The sequence below is a fragment of the Schistocerca serialis genome, chromosome 4 (assembly GCF_023864345.2).
Source record: "Schistocerca serialis cubense isolate TAMUIC-IGC-003099 chromosome 4, iqSchSeri2.2, whole genome shotgun sequence".
Taxonomy (NCBI): domain Eukaryota; kingdom Metazoa; phylum Arthropoda; class Insecta; order Orthoptera; family Acrididae; genus Schistocerca; species Schistocerca serialis.
Window position 1 is genome coordinate 405,904,596 of NC_064641.1, and position 22,021 is coordinate 405,926,616.

Genomic DNA, 22,021 nt, shown 5'->3' on the forward strand with positions numbered 1-22,021 from the left:
CCATGCCTGTGAGAACGAAAGTTTCTACTGGTTGTCTTCATGATTGACCAGCAAGGTCACCGGATTTCTCGTCAAGTAAGAACTTTTGGAACATTATCGCCAGGGCCCTCCTACCAGATCGGGATTTTGATGATCTGACTCTCTAATCGAACAGAAGTCATGATATCCCTCAGCAGGACACCCAACAACGTAGTCAAGCAATACGAATCCGAATTGGCTTGCAAAAGGACCAATGCATTATTGAATATCCTTTCCTTGAATAAATCATCCAATGTTTTAGAATTTCTAATCATTTGTTTGTAAGCATGTGTATATCACATTTACCGATTTTGGTCTCATTCGGATAATTCCTTCGTGGTACTTCATTTTTTCATATTAAGAATCTGGGTCATCCGGGAAACGATTGAGATAAGTCTACACCTAATTAAAGTGAATGACAATAAACTTTGAATGTTGCTTTTTATGACGCCGTATTTTACACACATCAAAAAAAGTTTTGCATCACGTCGGTTCCGAGGGTTCCGGGACCCATGCAGAAAATTGGAATATAAACATCATAAACATCATTTACGCTCCTTTAACTGCTCATAAAAACCACTCATCGCATGTTGTACCACCATACAGCGAGTCGTTCAGAGGTGGAGCACGTATTGGTCTCACCGCTGCCTTCTAGTACACAGCCACACACAATTCATGTCATCAAAGTGCCGGCCGCTGTGGCCGAGCGGTTCTAGGCGCTTAAGCACGGAACCGCGCTGCTGCTGCAGTCGCAGGTTCGAATCTTGCCTCGGGCATGGATGTTTGTGATGTCCATAGGTTAGTTTGGTTTAAGTAGTTCTAAGTCTAGTTGACTGATGACCTCAGAGCCATTTGAACCATTTTGAACTGATCTGCTGTCGGAACCCCTCCGTCTAATAGGCGCTGCTCATGCATGGTTGTTTACATATTTGGGCGGGATTAGTGACATCTCTGAACAGTCAAAGGGAGTTCTGGGAACCGGGATGATGCGAAACTTTTTTTGATGTGTGTATTTTTCTGAGATGTAAAGACAACTGGTTTGCACGAAGTTGTAGACTAGTTGGCAAGCAGCGTTATGGAAGACTATCGTTAACACCATCGACCGGCTTAAATTACCTTCTTGCTGTGTGTCGCAATATGTCCACCATATTAACAATGAGATACTCAAATGAAGTTTTCATCTAATTGCTAGGAAACCAAATTATAAGTGATTACCTTCCTATAATTTCCCCCGTAGCGTGCAAGAGATGAGTGTTAAATGTTTCACGTTTGTTTACAAGTTAAAATGAAGAACGTAAAGCCGTTAACGAAAAACGGGTGCACAAATATTTATATCATTTATAAAAAGTCGAACTTATGAGACACACTGGAATTCGAACACTGAAGTGCTCCTTGGAGGAATCATCGATTAGCCACCATGCTCCGACTCAGTGGAAAACACCAGGTGATCCGATAGGAAGAAAACCACGAAAAGCAGGTGTCCATACTGGAGCCACAGCCCGAAATACATGTATCACTTGTACTAAATGATTAGCAATCAATGGCGGCCATATCCTTTGGAATCTAGTACACAGTGTTTATCTGCAGCCACTATTGCGCACAGCACTTTTAACTTAGGACAATAAGTCGTTCCAGGGAAGTGTAATCGAACTCGTGTTTTATCACTAATACATACGAGCACATAGATGTTGTGATGTGTGCACGTTATAACGATGCAGGCTCACCTCACGTGTTGCCTCTGCAAACTACTTCGTTCCTCTAAGAAGTTCGATATAGCGCGCAGCCAGTTTCGATCCTAAATATCGATGTCTCTGATGTTTTTGTTTTCTTCTCTCATTCTTAGTAAAATTTGGTACAGGTCACCAACTTTAATAACTTCTTATGGTGACACCGATTCATTCTTCCACACGTCCACTTAAGTGCCTGTCTGACTTGAGGTACTAGGTGGAGAAGCGGGTCGGTTTCTATTAGTTTCGTCCTCATTGACAAAAGTGAGAGGTGAGAAGAGAGGAGGGGCCCGGGTTTTTTCCGAGCAGGCAGCTTTCACGGCCGCCGTTAACGGCGCTTCTTGCGTGCGCCGTTCTGCCGCTCGTGGCGGCTGCGGATCTCTTAACCGCTGCGCACCGCTCTACGGAGACGGCTTTTAAGCCGCTACTACTACAAGCCTGCAAGCTTCATTCAGCTTTCTATCCGTACTGCTGTTGAATGAAACTGTAGTTAGCAGAAACCACGACAGAACCGAAGAAAGCGTCTAAGACATACTACACTGCTAGACACTGTAACTTCAACAGCAGGAAGATTATTATATAACGTAATTTTAATCATTAACGTATACGGTGCAGAAAGAAGAATGTATGGTTAAATTTGTAGCTGATTTGGGTTTACACAGGTTACAATACTGACAACACAGATCTATTCAGTCTGGTAGCAACAATCGCTCTATCCCGGGTGGGCAATGAATCGATCTGACTTTGAGCTTGAGGGATACGTGACTCTGTAACGAAGTTGATCAGTCGTAGTGGCTGGTGAATGGTGGCATGCGGGAACCTACGAGTAAATATTTTCAATGTGTGAGAGATCTAAGGAACATACTGACCGGAGGAAGCAGTTGAGTACTCTCTGTATCGAGGTAATTCAGGACTGTAGAGATAACACGCGGTCTTGCATCATTTTGTTGTAAGATATCATTGTCATATCGTCGGTACCACATAGTCGCCGACCTTACCAAATACGGACTGTAACGGCTTGTCTCCAAATTACCGGTTACACGGACCAGAGGTGATGATCGTATTGTAATATATGCCACGTATTTTTACGTCCGTATGACTAAAACGAATGCAATCTGGAAATGTTCTCCTCGGAAATTCCACAATACATTCATCGTACTCACAACAGGGATTCGCCTGTAAACACGACGTGGTGATATTCCTACGTCCAGTGTTGTCGTTCGACACACCACTACTGGCACACCCCCCACAGCTGCTGCGTCAGTGAAAGCCGTAACAGTTACAGTCGTGGTGACAGCCCTTGGTACTCGAGACGTCCCCGTCGTAGTTTTCGTTTGAATACTTGTGTTGCTTAAGACAAACCCATTTCCTGACACTCAGCACGTGACGTCGCTGCATGATCATGGGCGGGCGAGTGAAGTATACAACTGTCTTCTCGGACGCTAGTCGTGTGAAGACATGATCTCAGATCCTGCATGACAGTGGGTGTGGCCGTTGTGAATTCAACGATACCATATTTTCTTGACCGTCCTGGGATCCCAGCCAAAGCGAAGCGATAAACCACTGCATCGACAAGCCACGAACTTACCTCTGTCAAGTTCAGACATGTGCAGGTAGATATTTCTCCTTCTTACATGCTCTTGTTTCCCCCTCTCTCTCGCAACCACCCCTTCCCCACCCACCCACCCACACACACACACACACACACACACACACAAATTCAAATCTGACTGCTGAATGAGAAGCAAGCAACATAATCTTTCTTCCGATAAACGAAATAGTTCGAAATTGATGCAATTTTGTGCACGTACAAACCATCAGCAGATACGCAAATAATTAGACAAATGTTCACTTTTCGTACTTTGGCGGTCACATCTCGACTAACTGAAATATTGACACGGAAATATAGTACCGAATAATATGTTTAGTCACGGGTTTCGGCGGTTTCTGGGACGGTTTTCGACAACTATAACAGCATATTGATCAAGCTCTTTGTCTATCAGACTACCATTGTACCATCTCTCAAGTATGGGTGTGAGGCCTGCATAACCTTCAGAAGACGTATTAAGCACCTCCAGACGTATTATCAGCGCTTCCTCAGAAGAATACTGAAAATGACATCCAGCGTGTCAAAATCCTCGACAAAACAAGTACTACCGTCATAGAAGCCATTTTCATGAAACACCAAGTTCGTCTGCTTATTATCCACATACCAGACAGATACCTATCAAAACAGTTACTGCAAACCCAAGTCAAAGAAGTACAAATTAAATAAAGAAGACAACTGAAATGGTAGAAAGACGTTTTGATCTGATCATAAAGAAAGAAGAAAAAGCAACTCAACGCCGATAATCGGGAAACCATTGTCTCCGACTGTCTGAGATGGTGTCGATCTGTTTACAATGGTACACGATACTCCGAACAATAACAAGGAAGACTAAGATCAGACAAGTGGAACCATCAGAGAGAGATAGAGAACTTCATGATAAATAATACGCATCAACCCGTGGTTAACATTGACAGGAACTGTTCTCATTTTTGTAGAAAATGTGGTTCCGAGACTGATCTCCTCATCCACTTACCAACTAATGAAGGGAAATGAGCCTCGTGAAATACAAAACATAGTCCTCAACAATATCTGTGGGGATGAGATGCTTACTGTTGCAAAGATGTGTACCGCACAAGAAAGGTGCCAGAGTGTATCAGAGAACATGTTTTCAGGCCTGACAGGATATAATAATGGGTGTTAGCATACGTGAAATGGTCAGTGAACACTTTGAATTTTAAGTGTTAGTCAGGGAGTATGCAACCAGTTTTTCGTGGTTTTTTAATGTTCTATAAATCATTGTCACGACTTCTCGATGTGATGTATAATATACCAGTAGGTTTACAAATAAAACACTTTTATTGTGAAAACATGACTACGTGCTCGCCATTTATATAACTTTTTTGAAATCTAGGTTCACAATACTATTTAAAAAATATTATTCAGCAACACACATATCATCCATTCACAAATTCATCTATAAAATGAAAGGAGCTGTCAAGTGAAAATTATTCCAATTTCATCAGATAACATAGGTGGAAAGCCATCATTGTGATTGACGATGTTGTCGACTGGTCAGATCGAGCAATATCTAGGCATGTGATTCATTTGGATGTGATAATGATCAGATGTCTAGCTGACAAGAAACGTTAGGGAAACCATACTGGTAATTACGGTTCTAAATGTCCACATGTAAAGAGAATAAGAGAAGACCACTTTGTTTCTCGGCATGCACGTCGTAACCCTGCTCGTCTTCTGCTACCATCACGTGTCATTCTTTGTCGTTAGTTAGAGAATAGCAGAAACTTGTTACTAATTTACGTCAATACTTAGGCAGAGAGCAACACAACATAGACGGCTCATGTTTGTTATGATACCGTACATAAGATACAAGGGTATCTGATTAGATGCACCGAATCATTTTCAGTGAGGAATCTCATCATAGTCTCTGATGACCATTGACTAGGAATATTATGTGCCAAGGGGAGAGAACACCACACACAGTGTTGCTGAGAGACACGTCGTTGTACTCCCTGGTGTCGAAGTGTGGGGAATTACAGGATATGACTTAGAGTCACCATGGTAGCTGTTCAGGGAGAATGGTACCTCATAGACATTCTGAGATATGTTTCAATTCTCACGGGACAGTATCATGATACCATCATTCAACAAGACACTATAGTTCTCTTGCCTTTGTGTTCTGCCTGACGGGCCAGCAAAATCCTCGGACTCAGCACAGGTGGACAGTATATATTGAAAGTCAACTTCACATCAATACCCACGATATCGTAAGCCAAAACACCTCAGTAAGCACGGAAACCTCTCAAATGAATCAGTGCATGCATCCAACTCCATTAGCATGCAACATCAAACTGGCAAGGGAGCAGCAGTTTTCTCGCTATTAGTTTTGTTGATCAGTTAACTGGATTTTGTAATCACTGAACTAAAACCATAAAACGAATGAATTCGTGACGTTTCACTTACCCCTCTCTCTTCAGGTAGGCGTGTTCATCGGCAATGAGCTAATAAGAGACAGTGCATGCCTGGATTGTTGAAGGACGGAGAAGAAAAAGCCATTAAAGGAAATCACGGAAAATGTAAATTTGGATGGGCAGGTGGGATTCGAACTGACTTTCCTCGAATACGAGTCCAGAGACCTACCAATATATCACCTCGCAATTTATGGTGACAAGGATGAACCTGAAAATGTCATACTGCCTCCTCGAGCACCGACCATTCTTTCAAGGTATATTCTCGACACGGTGTCGTACTAACATGGAGTGACAACTGTCAGTATGGTTAGAACCCATTAAGTACGTCAACAATTGGCTGCCGTCTCTAAAATGTATGAAATGCCTTGCAGTGTGGGTCATTATAGTGTTAGCATCTTGGACTTGCTGACTGGTATTTAACGTTATCAATAAGAAATGTCGCTCTGTGTGTTTCATTAACGTCCACTTCATAATCAACGAGGAATTCTAGTACCTTACCGAAATGAGAGAGAAGAACCTGTAATGCGTAATTTGAAGATCGCCATTATAAATTACATTGTCTGTGGAGTGTTAAATTCCACTGTGTGCAATAACATTTGGGAATATATCTTTAACAATGCAGATATATCTGGAAAAGAAATTATACCTTCTAGTAGCAAATGCTAAATGTCGTCTCAACGTATAAATAGGAAATCAGTTACCAGCGACGACGTTGAAATAAGTGTTTGGTTCACAGTTATTTTAGTTCACGTTAAACATGTTAACACGTGATTTTTCATTGGCATTTAATTAGTATGTAAATTCATGTGTTGTTATATCTATCGACTACAGAAGTATTTGGTAAGAAAGATGTTTTCATAGTTTGTGTTCACAATTTTTTGACACTGAAATGTGTGGAAGCTAACAGGAGATGGAAACAAAACTATATACAACGAAAGAAGCCGACGCTCTTCTCATCTTCTTCATTAATGTTTACTGCTTGTGTCCTCGGATTACATTTATAAGTTTACTTCCTCTTTTAGTTTCTGCGAGACTTATTTCGTCAATATAAAACTTAGTTCAGACAAATTCGTTTCCATTGACTTTCTACGACATGAATCGTTACATCCTGAAAGGGATGCAGTAGCAAATAATGACCATGTATGAAGGATAGGACAGCGGCAAATACGCTGTACAAAGTAGTACACATAAATGATCGGAAATATTGCCTAGATAAAGATTTATAGCGGTATGGGGTTTGCTACCGCCGTAAAATGCAGTAGAGTTCTTGACATAATAAAATGAGCAAGTGGTTCAGATTATATGTTTAAACATAGACAGAGCACCAACTCGTGAGGGTAACGTCTTAGATCTCCTGGCAACAAACAGGCCTAAAGTTATCGAATCAGTTAACATAGTAGAAGGTATCAGTTATAAGGCTGTGATAGCATCTATGACGACGGGTCCTAGAAGGAATGTTAAGAAAGGTAGGAAGAGTCATTTGCTCAGTAAGAGTGCCGCGACACAATTTTCAGAATATCTCAGCAGTCAGCGTCAAATATTCGGTGAGAGGACGAAGATGTGGAGAACAAACGGAAAAACTGCTTAGTAGTGGAAAGGCGTCATGACCTGATGAGATACCTATAAGATTCTATAAAGATTGTCCAAAAGAACTTGCTACTCTTCTAGCAGTAATATATCGTAGATCCCTTGAGCAACGAAAGATACCTAACGACTGGAAAAAAAGCGGAGGTCATTTCCGTTTTTAAGAAAGGCCGTAAGACAGATCCACACAATTATAGGCGTATATCGTTGACGTAAATCTGTTGTAGAATTATGGAACACGTTTTATGCTCAAGAATTACGACGTTTTAGGAAAATGAACATCTCCTCTATAAAAATCAACATAGACACCACAAACAGAGATCCTGCTAAACTCGGTTCTCTCTGTTCCTCCATGAGATCCACAGTGCAGTGGACAATGGTGCTCAGGTTGATGCCGTGTTTCTTGATTTGAGTAAGGCATTTGACAATATCCCACATTGATGTTTAATGAACAAAATACGAAATTACGGGGTATCGGAGCAGATTTGCATTTGGATTCAAACTTTCGTGCAGATAGAACTCAATACGTCGCTCTTAACGGCACTAAATCTGCAGATGTAAAGGTAATATCCAGAGTACCACAGGGAAGTGTTATAGGATCGTTGCTATTTACAATGTATATAAATGATCTAGTAGAAACCGTCGGATGCTCTTTAAGGCTATTTGTAGATGATGCAGTTGTCTATACCAAAGTAACAACGCCAGAAGATAGTAAGAATTTGCAGAACGACCTGCAGAGAGCTGATGAACGATGCACTCTCTGGAAGTCGACCCTGAACGTAAATAGATTTAATACATTGTGCATACTAATAAAAAGAAATCCACTACTGTACAGCTACACTACTGATGACAAACGGCTGGAGACAGCCTCTGCCGTAAAGTATCTAGGAGTAACTAGACAGAGCGGCCTTAAGTGGAATTACCACACAAAACAGATAGTGGGAAAAGCAGACACCAGACTCAGATTCATCGGAAGAATTTGAAGGAAATGTAACTCATCTACGAAGGAAAGAAGTGGTTTGTAAGGCGCTTGTTATCCCGATTCTTGAGTGTTGGTCATCTATCTGGGATCCCTATCAGGTAGGACTGATAGAGGAGATAGAGAAGATCCAAGGAAGAGCGGCACTTTTCGTCACGGGATTATTTAGCTGACGAGAGAGCGTTACGGACATGCTAAACAAACTCCACTGGTAGACCTTATAGGAGAGACGTTGTGCATCACGGAGAAATTTGCTATTGAAATTTCGGGACAGTAATTTTCAGGAGGAGTCGGACGACATATTACTTCCCCTACATACAGCTCGCGTATTGACCACGGGAAGAAAATTCGAGAAATTAGAGCCAATACATTGGCTTACCGACAGTCATTCTTCCGCCGCACTATTCGCGAGTGGAACAGGGTTGGAGGGTTCAGATAACGGTACCGGAAGTACCCTCCACCACACACCATTAGGTGGCTTGTGGAGTATGATGTAGATGTAGATGAGAGAACATACATTTACTATTCTCTTTGGCGAACTAGCTGAAGTTATTATTGGCGACGACAAAAATTTTATTGTAAAATACAAACAACCCAGCAGAAAAGTGTTATTACAAATAAGCAGTCAAAAGAGGTAAACGAACTGAGGAAACAGATATCAGGAAGATTAGATACATGCCACTGACAATGAAAATGAAGATAAATTGTTGTTGAAAATGGAATCATGTGCCTTCATATTTCGCTGAATCGAATTTGAATAGAAATATATTTTTAGGAAACTGGAGTTCTCAGAGAATAAAATATAACTAATTTCACTGACGCTGATGGCATAAACAAATTTTTTTTCAGAGGGACATTTCTTCGAATAAATTAGTCTCTTATGATTAAACTAACCTCCGACCGAAAAGGCTGTCTCTACTTCCTAGTCACGCAGCTCTTCAATTTTTCTCACAAGGGCTGAGTGCACCCCGGTTTCCAACAGCGCTCGGAAGACCGGACGATCACCCATCGAAGTGCTAGCCAACCCCGACAGCGCTTAACTTAGATGATATGACGCGAACGGGTGTTACCACTGTGGCAAGGCCTTTGGCAATCTGTTATGACAGCAGTTTCAAAATTACTGGTCATGCAGTTTCAAGTCGAAAATGTTCAGCTACTTTTAAATTTGCTGGAGACACACTTTTTGCCGTGAAGTCTGTTACTGACTAGCACCAATACGCCTTCGTAGAGCGACGTGGTACGTCTTCATTAGTGCTGACTCCGTAAAGTGACTTTTTGTGGCGGGTTCCCTATGAAAAGATTTCGTAGAACGATTTCACTAAAGAGTTATGAGAATCCGTTTCTCTCTACCTATGGAGAAAGGAAATCATCGTAACATTACTGTACCTACAAACATAAAATATTAGTACCAATCATTTGACTTAAGTTGCAACAGATTATTCTTAGCAGAGGTGAGGCACATTCGTCGATGAACGCAACACGAGCTAATCCTCAAACTCATAGAGAAAATTGAAGGACGAACTTCGGAAAAGTGCAGCCATAAAAGATAGTCTGATGAATTACAGAATCGAAAATATTCAGAAATAAAGTAATGGAGGAATATAAGTGATATGTCTTCGACCAGCGAAAAAGCTTGCGCTGTATGAATGCCAAGTAATTGCCTCTGTACCTCAATGGTCAACGTCTCATGCAATGCAGAGGACCCGGATTCAGTTCTTGATGACAGTACCTGAAAGGGGTACCCTCAGTCTTGTGAGGTCACTTAAGTAGTTACTTGACTGAAAAGTAGTGGCTCTGGGGCCTAGAAAGCCGACAACGGGTGGGAGAGCTGTGTGCTGAGCACCGACCCCGAGCCTCTCCAAACCGCATCTGAATGACGTCCTACGACAGGGGATGACACGGCGTTTTTTACTATCTACAGCTGCCTTTAGTATCGTGGAGGTATTCCTAGATGCGTCAGCACATGTCCTAGCAAGCTGTCCCTTTTTACTGTCAGTGTTTTCTATTTGCTGTGTACGTCGCCGATTCTGAGGAGAAATCCCTCATTCATAATTTTATCAGTCCACGTTTTTTTGAACAATCCTCTGTAACTTCACATCCCAAACGCTTCGATTCTCTCCTCTTCCGTTTTTCCCACTGTCCATGATTCATTAATATACAATGCCGTGCTCCAAACGTACATTCCCAGCAATTACTTGCTCAAATTAATACCTATGTTTTTATACAAAGAGGCTCTTTTGACCAAGAACACTTTCTTTACCTGTGCTAGTCTGCTTTTTATGCCCTCTTTGCTTCATCCGATATGGGTTACTTTCTTCCTAGGAATCAACAAGTTTAATCTTAAGCTTTTCAGTATCCTCATTTCTGCTACTTCTCATTAATGTCGTCCTTCTTCGGTTTACTCTAATCCATATTCTGTACCCGCCAGACTGTTCATTCCATTTATCTGATTCTGCAATTCTTCATCACTTTTACTGTGGACGACCTTCTGTCATTCACTTGATGTTGAGGCCACTGGTTATGCTTAGCGAGGGAAATCTACTTTAGTCAATTTAGATCTCAGCCTGGCTTCTGGTAAATTGCATATTTCAATTTATCCCGGAGCGTACCTGTGGTCTTTGAATGTGTCTAAATACATCTGAATACGATTAATAGGATACATTAGAATGAAACTTCACATACCGTCCTCCAAGTAAATATTAATGAAATTTGTGGAATACAATGCATTAGACACGTCCAATGACGACAGCTAATTGGTTGATGACGAGCAGGCGAATTAAGAAAGAGAAGAAAGCTATTTGCTCGCTCTACGAAGACAGCGGGTTCGTTGCCTCGACCTTGGTAGGACAAGGGCCATAGCATGCCGACGTGCCGCTATAAAAAGGAAAAGTTGCGCCGCAGACAAGGCGAGTGTGGTACGAGAACCGTGCGACCGCTACAGAGCTGGGTGTCAAGACCGGCGGCGGAAAGCGCAGAGTCACGGCAGCCGCAGAGAAGGCAGGGGCCGCTTTCGTTTACGCCCTGTCGTAAAAAGGAGAAGACAAACAATGATTTCTCAGCTGCACCACGGGCCTGCTTTCTTGGAAATTCTGCACCATTACCTAATTCTCTAGTGTGCTACATCTCAAGAGAATCTGAGGACGAGAGAGTTCCGTAGGTGCAGACCCGGAAAGATTTCAAAAATTATTATTACTGTTATTGTTGGTGCTGTTGTTATTGTTATTATTGCTTTATTTCTAAGGGGCACTACAAAATTTACAATGGTCCTGCGAATACAGTGTTAAATGTTGGAAGTGTACATTTACTCTGGATTGAAGCTGATACCTGCCCGCTGGATAAATAGGTATGCTACACTGAACAGCCAAACAAATTGGTACACCTGCCTAATATCGTGTAGGGCCCTCGCGAACACGCAGAAATATCGAACACGACGTGGCGTAGATTCGACTAATCTCTGAAGTAGTGCTGGAGGGAATTGACAACATGAATCCTGCAGGACTGCCCATAAACCCGTAAGGGTACGAGTGGTGGAGATCTTCTGAACAACCCAGATATACTCAATAACTTTCACGTCCGTGGGGTTTGGTGGCCAGTGGAAGAGTCAAAACTCAGAAGAGTGTTCCTGGAGCCACTCTGTAGCTATTCTGGGCGTGTGGGGTGTCGCATTGTCTTTTTGGAATTCCCAAGTCCGTCGGAATACACAATGGACATGAATGGATGCAGATGATCAGACAGGATGCTTACGTACGTCTCACCTGTCAGAGTCGTATCTTGACGTGTCAGGGGTCCCATATCACTCCAACTGCACACGCGCCATACCATTCGGAGCCTCCACCAGCTTGAACAGTCTCCTTCTGACATGCGGGAGACATTTTGTAATTGAATACCCTTACACGACCATCTGCTGATGCAATTTGAAACGAGACTCTTCCGAGCAGGCAACATGGTTTCAGTAATCAACAGTCGAATGTCGATGTTCACAGGCCCAGGCGAGGCGTAAAGCTCTGTGTCGCGCATTTCAAGGGTAAAAGATTGGCCCTTCCAACCCGAAAGCCCATTTGAATGATGTTTCTTTGAACAGTTCGCAAGCTGACACTTGCTGATGGCCCAGCTTCGGAATCTGTAGCAATTTGTGAAATTGTTGCTCTTCTGTCACGTTGAACGAGTCTCTTCAGTCGTAGTTGGTCCTGTTCTTGCAGGATCTTTTTGAGGCCTCCGCGATGTCGGAGATTTGACGTTTTACCGGCTTCTTGATATTCACGGCACACTCGTGAAATGGTCATACGGGAAAATCCCCAATTCCTCTCTATCTCGGAGATGCTGTGTCCCATCCCTCGTGGACCAACTGTAACACCAAACTCACCTAAATCTTGGTAACCTGCCATTGTAGCAGCAGTAACCCATCTAACAACTGCGCCAGACACTTGTTGTTCCCTATAGGTGTTTTCGATCGCAGCGCCGTATTCTGCCTGTTTACATATTTCTGTATTTGAATACGCGTACCTCTAACAGTTTCTCTGGCGCTTCAGTGGATATTCACTAAGCATCTAGTGACATCGGTGACTTGGTTTCGGCCACCGGTAACGAGACAGAAGTTCCACCTTTACTCTGCCTTCATTACTGAATAAGTAGTCCTAACCCCATTTCTATAGTGAACGTTTCACTCAAAACATAACAAGAGTATGTCATTATCGTTAGACATATACTATCTGATCAAAAGTATCCATACTTACACATATAAAGAAACAACTTTCAGTATTTGCAACGGTATTTAAGGCAAATAGCGTAGAAGGACATCCTGATTACCAACGCTCATTACATTTCCCAAGATTTTTATGTTTTGTAACATATATTTTTTTTAAGAATTCAATAATGGCAGATGGCCGTATAATGCGTCCTTCGATGATAATAGGTGAACAAGGTTCATTTGGAGTACTGTAATCTATCTTACTTAAGTAACTTCCGCTATCGGTATTGATAGTCCCTGAAATTCTGCAGAACAGAATGCAACCATTCGCACGGCACGACGGGTAAGAGGGCATAGAACATGACGGTTATCTCAGTACGGTTTCCGATGTGAGATATTCAACAATCGACCGTGCAACGTTATCGCAGTCATTAATTTTGTTGCTTGGGGGACTTCAGTCAGTACGAAGATGAAGATGTTCCACAACTGGTTGAGTTTGTATCGTTTATTTGTGTTAGTGTTTTCAAATACTCGTACAGTAACAAGTTCCGTCAAAATTTGTGCAAAACACAGAGTGATAAACATATAGAATTATGTTAAGAAATAGTTATGGTCTCTCAAACATATACATATACTCTTTAATATATAAATGTTAATGATTTTATTTTTGCGCAGACATAGTTTTGACGAAATTTGCTTCAGCGAAAGGATTTAAAAATCTCGAAACTGCTGTAAGACAAAAAAGATTACAAATTCCGTCAGTTATGAACCCATGTTTTAAAAAATAAAATGACTCTGAGCACTATGGGATTTAACTACTTAGGTCATCAGTCCCCTAATACTTAGAACAACTTTAACCTAACTAACCTAAGGACATCACACACATCCATGCCCGAGGCAGGATTCGAACCTGCGACGGTAGCAGTCGCGCGGCTCCAGACTGTAGCGCCTAGAACCGCTCGGCCACGCCGGCCGGCCCCTTGTTTTCATTTAGCTATTTAGTCATCTGTCTTGACGTGAGAGTAATGTGCACCAAACTCGCGGACAAACGATCATCAGTGAACATTGAGAATAGACAATGACACACATGCAGCACGTTCCATCTTCCATCCCACACTTGGCATGAAGATCTACGTGTCCGTCACCGCCATGATGATAGCGCTATCATCCCGCGCTAATGTCACATTCCGCCGTCTGCTGCTCGACATATGAATTGTTATGTTTTCATCGGTCCACGGTAGTCGTCCTAAAAGACTACTCTTTTGTTCATGAAGACCTGGAGAGAGTAGGAAACGCCAATCAGGGAACTATAATCAGGTTACACCGGACGTGCCATCTAGAGAAGCGCCGGCACTGCGAGACGATGACGTTTTGGGCTCCTGGGAACGAGCAGCACATCTGTGCGCTGTTTCGTAAGGCAATCCAGTTCTGCGGGCGCCGGGCGACGGCAACGGTGCCAGACGCTCGGAGTGGCGACCGTTACGCTGAGTGCGGACGCAACCGCGGAGGACAGGCGGCGCGACGGCCGGTCTGCTACTGGTTTGCCCAGTAACCGAGCGACCCCGTGAACGGCTCGGTGACGGATGTTGCGAAACACTGGGCCACCACCTGTGGGGCATCCGGCAACTGTCCGAATCCGTGCCTCGGGAGGAGGGCAGAACTCTAGCCAGCATAGCAGGCCCCGACCAAAGCCCATTTACAAGGGTTTAGGAAACTCAGATCCATCTCCTCTGGGCTAGACAAAAGTGCCCTTTTCACCACATACTGGATACTAGCTCTGGAGTCCACAAAGGTCAAGTCGATAAGCCTACATGAACGACCAGAAATAACATGCCTCACAACGCATCCAATGTTGGCACTGAAGTGCAGATAGGATCAGTTTAAACTATAATGGACGCGGTTGGGTCATGTATAATCGAGTTGGCTGGAGGACTAGAGAGAGAGAGAGGTCCTAAATATACCTTCCAAAAATTTGTAAAATTGGTTATTATGCAAACTGTGTGCGTTTCTTGGTGTCTTACGATGCTTCTGACAAACGACTACTTCCTTCCATCGTAGAAGTGATGTAATATTCGTCCTTGCCATTCAATCTGGTTCAGTATCTTATTCTTTGTTAAGACTTGTACGTTAAAGTGTAAACTTTTTAGCTATCCCCGCCTTCCGAATTTTGTCGGCCAGCTAAACAAGTTTATGTTTCACAATCATCTAACTACGTCTTTATAGTTCTGAGGATGTCTCCCGCTATAAGGAAAAAAACGTTAGCAACGGAAATATGTGTTGTATTGGTGCCTAATCCCCACAAACTAATGTGGCCAAGAATACAAATACCGACCGTAAAAGTCCGCACTCTATGAGTTAGTAAAGAAGTTGGTGAAAGCTCTGGACAAGCAAGAAGAGATGAACTTAATTTCATCTACCAGACTGCATTTGATCTGCGATTTCTGCGATGCAAAATGGTTGCTTCTCACTGTCTACGTTGCAAAAAGTAGAAGAGTAACTGGCTATTAATAAGTGTAAGGGTTCTAAAATAAGCGGAGGTTCGAGTCCTCCCTCGGGCATTGGTGGGTGTGTTTGTCCTTAGGATAATTTAGGTTAAGTAGTGTGTAAGCTTAGGGATTGATGACCTTAGCAGTTAAGTCCCATAAGATTTCACACACATTTGAATACTTTTTCTAAAATAAGCAAACAGTAAAATACATGATAAGAAGTCTGGATTTACCAATATGGGTTTGCAGTTCACTGCAGAACGATTCTCCTGCCAACGACGCGCACTTCTCCCTGAAGAGATGATGAGGGAAATAGGGCTAGTATGGAGGCACAAAGACAGTCGTTTTCCCTCCCTCCCTTTTCGAGTGCAATATAAAATGATGTGACGAGTTGAGGTGCATGGTATCCTTCACGATACACCATAAATTTGCTTGCGGAATATATAAATGTAGATCACATTTCATGAAGATAACACGTCTGGTCAGAAAAGTCATTTGTCGTTAGGAAGAGGCAGTGAAATTCAGACACAAGTTACTGTAACATGCATTTTATTTACCAGTTATAGCACACTTTGCTTGTCATCTATCCCTGTCCGTAATGAACTTCGCCTCGATAACTTTTTAATCTAATGAAGAAGATATGGGTACTGTACTGGGGTACTTCGTTGACCCTCCTGTATGAGATGTCTGGATGGAACCAATTCACTGCAAAAATAATGGACGAAGCACAGTACTCTAAAGGGGACTACGTCGAGAGAGAAGTTCATTTCTTGTCTCTCACTGCTGTGAACATTTTCATCTTGCGCTACTGGGCCACCTGGAAATAGTTTGCCAAACTGGTCCCATCCGTAAAACCCGCTCCTTATTTTGTACGTGACTCTTTATGGGTATTCGTCAGATGCATTGATGTTCATTCCAGTCTTCCAACAGACCCCCAGTACTTAGACGAGCAGCACTGCGTGAGATGAATGGGGGGAAACTGGCTGGGGCGCGTACCATACCTGCTGAGCTCGTTGGAGACGAGGTTGCTGTGTGGGCTGTAGCGCGCCGGCCGCTTGTACATGCTGCAGACTAGCCGCTCGCGGCACGCCTCCTCGTTGAAGCCGAGCTGCGCGAACACGTTGTCCATGCGCTGCAGGATGGGGCTGTAGAACGGGTCGTACGCCACCTGCACCGTCGTGGCCGCCGGCGACGGTTTCGGCGTCAGCACCTGTGGCAGAGGGCGGCGGTGGAAGAGGGCTGCGTTTGCGTACAACAGCGTACTCAGCTAGAGAGACAATACTCACATGCTGGCACGCGCCAGATAGATCAACCATCAAAAGAGAATAAGAGCTATGCCTTACATAGCTCTACTAAAAAACTAGTAAGTGCACTAGAAATTCATTGAGGTATAAGAGGCAATCAAAAAGTTCCTGTTCGAAGGCCGTACAGTCCAGAATCGGTAGTCAATCAGGCAAAATCGCCGTGAGGATTAAGGTAAGTATCCCATCGATGCACCAGGTCGTTTCGTAACCCACCGTGTCCCGTTGCGTGAAGAAGTCCGTAACTGCCTGCTGCAAATTTTTCCGACAGGAATCTTCGATCCTTCAGGACCTTTTTTAAGGAGCGAAGGCGTGATAATCGAGTGTCTCCCACCAGCTTTTGTCACCTGCAACAATGCGCTCAAGGAACTTGTTGCGTCTTGTGTTGAATCGCAACCAGCACCTAACTTAGCGCACATTTCCACGATTGCTTTTCAAAAGGCATGCTTCCCCATACACATCCTTCACTCTTCGATGGAGGCCAGCAGGTATTTTTCCTTCGGCAGCCAAAAAAAAAGTAACAGGACGTTGGTCGCGTTTGGGCGAAATTGGTAATAACATCACCGTAGTTCACATTTCCGCAATAACCGCATGCATGTTGGTAAGACACGGATTCTACACTAATCCCTTGACTACATATCTGTGCTTGTATATCCGTATCTATGTCGTGCTACGTTGCATATATGCTGCAGAAATGCCCTCAAACAGATAGCTTTTGATCGGCCCTTGTAAATAGAACAAACTGCGTCAAAGTGAGACAAGGCACTTACAGATCTGTAAATTCTTTGAGTGTAGTTACCTTTAGCAAATATTTGTTATGGGGCCTATACTGAAGGAGATGGGCGAAGCCAGTATCAAAGTATATATTTTTTCCCTTTCCAGTCTTCAGACTGATTTCATGCGGCTCATCCCGAATTCCTCTCTTGCGCTAACCTCTTCATTACAGAGCAGCACTAGCACTACACATCCAAATTTATTTGCTGCTTCATTCAAATCTCTGTCGTCCCCTACTCGTTTTACACTCTACATCTCTCTCTACTACCATGAAGGTCATGTCTTAACTATGCCCTATCATACTGTCCCTTCTATTTGTCAGTGTTTTCGTATGTTACTTTCTTCGCCGATTTTGTGGAGAACCTCCGCTTTCATTATCCTATCAGCTTACACATTTTCCAACTTCCTTCCACAGCAACATTCTTCAAACCCCTCGATCCACTTCATTTCCTGTTTCCCCATAACCCGTGACTCACTAACATACAGTGTGTCCTCAAAAATTATCTCAGAAATTTCTTCCCCAAATCAAGGGTTATGTTTGACACTGACAGAGTTCGTTTGGCCATGAATGCCATCTTTGCCTCTGCTAGTCTGCTTCTTACTTTGTCCTTGCTTCTCCCGTCATTGGTTCTTTTCCTTTCAAGGTAGTAGAATCTTTTAACTTCGTCTGCTTCGTGATCATCAGTTTTGAAGATAAATTTCTCGTCATTCTCACTTCTGCTACTTCTCATTACTTACGTCTTTCTTCAGTTTACACTCAATCCACATGCTATAAGCATTAGACTATTCCATTCAGTAAATCCTGTAATTCTTCTTCAGCTTCACTGGGAATAGCAACGTCATCAACGAACCTTATCACTGCAATTCTTTCGCCCGGATTTTTATTCTAAGTTTTTAACACTTCTTTTATTTCCGACATTGCTTCTTCGAAGTATAGATTGAACAATAAGACCGAAAGACTACTCCGTGCCTTACACCCTTTTCAGTCCAAGAACCTCTCTCTAGGTCTTTCATCTTATTGTCCCCTGTCGCGTCTTGTACATATTGTATAAAATCCGTGGTTCTCTATAACTTACCATATTTTTTTCAGAATTTCGAACATGTTGCACCAATTTACATTGTCGCTTTTTCCAGGTCGACAAATCCTTTGGACATGTCTTGACTCTTCTCATCAAGCGCAGCGTGAGGACTGCCTCGCAGCTGCCTTTACCTTTCCTAAAGCCAAACTGACCGTTATCTGATAAATCCTCAATTTTCTTTTCCCTTCTACTGTATAGTGTTGTTGTCAGCAAGCTGGATGCTTGAGATGTTAATCTGACTGTGCGACAATTCTCTCATTTATCTGTTCTTGCTGTCTTCGGAATAGTATACGCGATATTTTTGCGAGAATCTCATAGTGCGTCACCTATCTCATAGATTCTAAACACGAATCGTCCTTTGGTTGTCACATCCTTCAGTGACTTTAGAAATTGTAACTCTAATATTGGATGCCCTATCTCTTCTAATTCAACTCCAATTTCTTCTTCTATATCGTCATCAGACAATTCTTCCTCCTCTTATAATCCTTCAACGTACTGTTCCCACCTACCTACCTCCCTCTCTCTCTGTCTTCTGCATTTGACAGTAGAATATATATTGCACTCTTAATGTTGCCATTGCTTTTCGTTTCACGGAAGTTAGTATTGATTTATCTATATGCTGAATCAGTTTTTATGACGGTGATTTATTTTTCGATTTCTTCACACTTTTCCTGCAAACCATTGCGCTCTGCCTTCCATGCTCCTGTCTTTCCCTGGAAAATTTTATGCTTCCTATTTTCGTCGATCAATTGAACTCTCTCTCCTGTTGACCATGGTTTTCTTTGCAGTTACCTTCCTGGTACCTACTGTGTGTTTGTCCGTCCAACGTCTGTGACTGCTATCTTTATAGCGTCCACTCCTTTTCAACTGTGCAGCCTACTGTGTTTTCCTTATCGTAGTATCCTCATCTTTACCGAACTTCAAACGCACCTCATCATCCCTCAGTATCTCACTTCCGTCCACACTCGTTCTTCAGGACGATTCGCGTGAACTTCAGTTTACTCTTCATTGTTACTAAACTGTGATCTGAATCTGTATCTGCTCCTGTATATGTCTTACAATCCAATATTTCATTCGGAACCTTTGTCGGACCATGATGCAATCCAGCTAGAGTCTTCCTGTGTCTCCAGGGATTTTCCAAGTATACCCCTCCTTTTGTTATTCAGCTATTACTAGCTGAAATTGATTGATACTTCAATTATTCATTCTCTCCTCTGATTCCTACTACCAAGCCCGTATCTCTTTCTTCATTCCTTTCCCAACAACCGCATTTCAGTCCCCAATGACTATCAGATTATCGCCTCCCTTTACATACTGAATAACTCGTTTAATACCCTCGTATAATTTCTGTATCTCTTCATCTTCTGCTTGAGATGTCGACATGTATACCTGGACTTCTGCTGTCAGCGTTTGTTTGCTGTCAAATCTGATAACAACCCTATCACTGAACCACAGTGACGCTCTCTCAACCCTACCTTTCAAATCATAACAAATTGTACTGCCGTTAAGCCATCATCTGCTGCTGTTACTATTAGCCTTTGTGTTCTAACCGGAAAGCCTTACCTTTTTTTTCCATTTTACTTTACTTCTCTGAACGCACCCTCCTCCTCCCCCCACTCTCCCGAGCCTTTGTATTCCCTTGTCAGGTTTTACAGTTTCCCTGTTCTCTACTAAGTTCTAACTTCTAACACTCCCTGTTCAAACTTGTAGTGTTACTGTTTCGTTGGTTATTCCATCTTTTTATGGTGGTTTCTTCTCCTTGAGATCCTAAATCCAGGGTCTTTTGACAGTGGAGAGATCATCATCCCTCTTGATTTGATTTTATCAGGGAAGCAAAAACGAAACTGGTCATGCTCGCTGCTGCCCGCACTGAAACAGAGTTTATTGTGAGTCATCGCCCTTTCTCAACTACAGGCCTTACGTCCTGTCCGTACACTTGATGTGTCCTTTATACACTGCTTTCCATTGCCTGCTGAATCCTCATGCCTTTGATCATTGCTGATTCTTCCGCCTTTCAGGGGAAGTTTCCCGTCCAAGGGCAAGATAGTGCCCTGAACCTCTGTCCACTTCTCCAGGCTCTTTGACAAGGCCATTGGCAGAACGAATATGATTTCTTATGTCATTGCTAATGGTTTTCATTCAAAATTTATGTTGTGACTAGGTTCGACCCAGTGAGGGAGGATGTTTTGCTTACTTACCAAAGACGCAACCCCCAGACGAAGGTTTCATCTTTTATTGTCAGCAGTTAAAAATACGGGGTTATTACAAATGATTGAAGCGATTTCACAGCTCTACAATAACTTTATTATTTGAGATATTTTCACAATGCTTTGCACACACATACAAAAACTCAAAAAGTTTTTTTAGGCATTCACAAATGTTCGATATGTGCCCCTTTAGTGATTCGGCAGACATCGAGCCGATAATCAAGTTCCTCCCACACTCGGCGCAGCACGTCCCCATCGATGAGTTCGAAAGCATCGTTAATGCGAGCTCGCAGTTCTGGCACGTTTCTTGGTAGAGGAGGTTTAAACACTGAATCTTTCACATAACCCCACAGAAAGAAATCGCATGGGGTTACGTCGGGAGAGCGTGGAGGCCGTGACATGAATTGCTGATGCTGATCTCCACCACGACCGATCCATCGGTTTTCCAATCTCCTGTTTAAGAAATGCCGAACATCGTGATGGAAGTGCGGTGGAGCACCATCCTGTTGAAAGATGAAGTCGAGGCTGTCTGTCTCCAGTTGTGGCATGAGCCAATTTTCCAGCATGTCAAGATACACGTGTCCTGTAACGTTTTTTTCGCACAAGAAAAAGGGGCCGTAAACTTTAAACCGTGAGATTGCACAAAACACGTTAACTTTTGGTGAATTGCGAATTTGCTGCATGAATGCGTGAGGATTCTCTACCGCCCAGATTCGCACATTGTGTCTGTTCACTTCACCATTAAGAAAAAATGTTGCTTCATCACTGAAAACAAGTTTCGCACTGAACGCATCCTCTTCCATGAGCTGTTGCAACCGCGCCGAAAATTCAAAGCGTTTGACTTTGTCATCGGGTGTCAGGGCTTGTAGCAATTGTAAACGGTAAAGTTTCTGCTTTAGCCTTTTCCGTAAGATTTTCCAAACCGTAGGCTGTGGTACGTTTAGCTCCCTGCTTGCTTTATTCGTCGACTTCCGCGGGCTACGCGTGAAACTTGCCTGCACGCGTTCAACCGTTTCTTCGCTCACTGCAGGCCGACCCGTTGATTTCCCCTTACAGAGGCATCCAGAAGCTTTAAACTGCGCATACCATCGCCGAATGGAGTTAGCAGTTGGTGGATCTTTGTTGATCTTCGTCCTGAAGT

At 42.9% G+C, this 22,021-nt stretch overlaps 1 protein-coding gene across 1 annotated transcript in view; it reads right to left on the bottom strand.

The window, feature by feature from the left end:
* Positions 1-22,021, bottom strand: part of LOC126473809 (uncharacterized) — a 149,643-nt gene that overhangs the window by 46,092 nt on the left and 81,530 nt on the right. Inside the window, exon 5 of the mRNA XM_050101113.1 lies at positions 16,521-16,729. Within this exon, the coding sequence (XP_049957070.1) occupies positions 16,521-16,729 (209 nt within the window). The remainder of the gene's footprint in view (positions 1-16,520; positions 16,730-22,021) is intronic.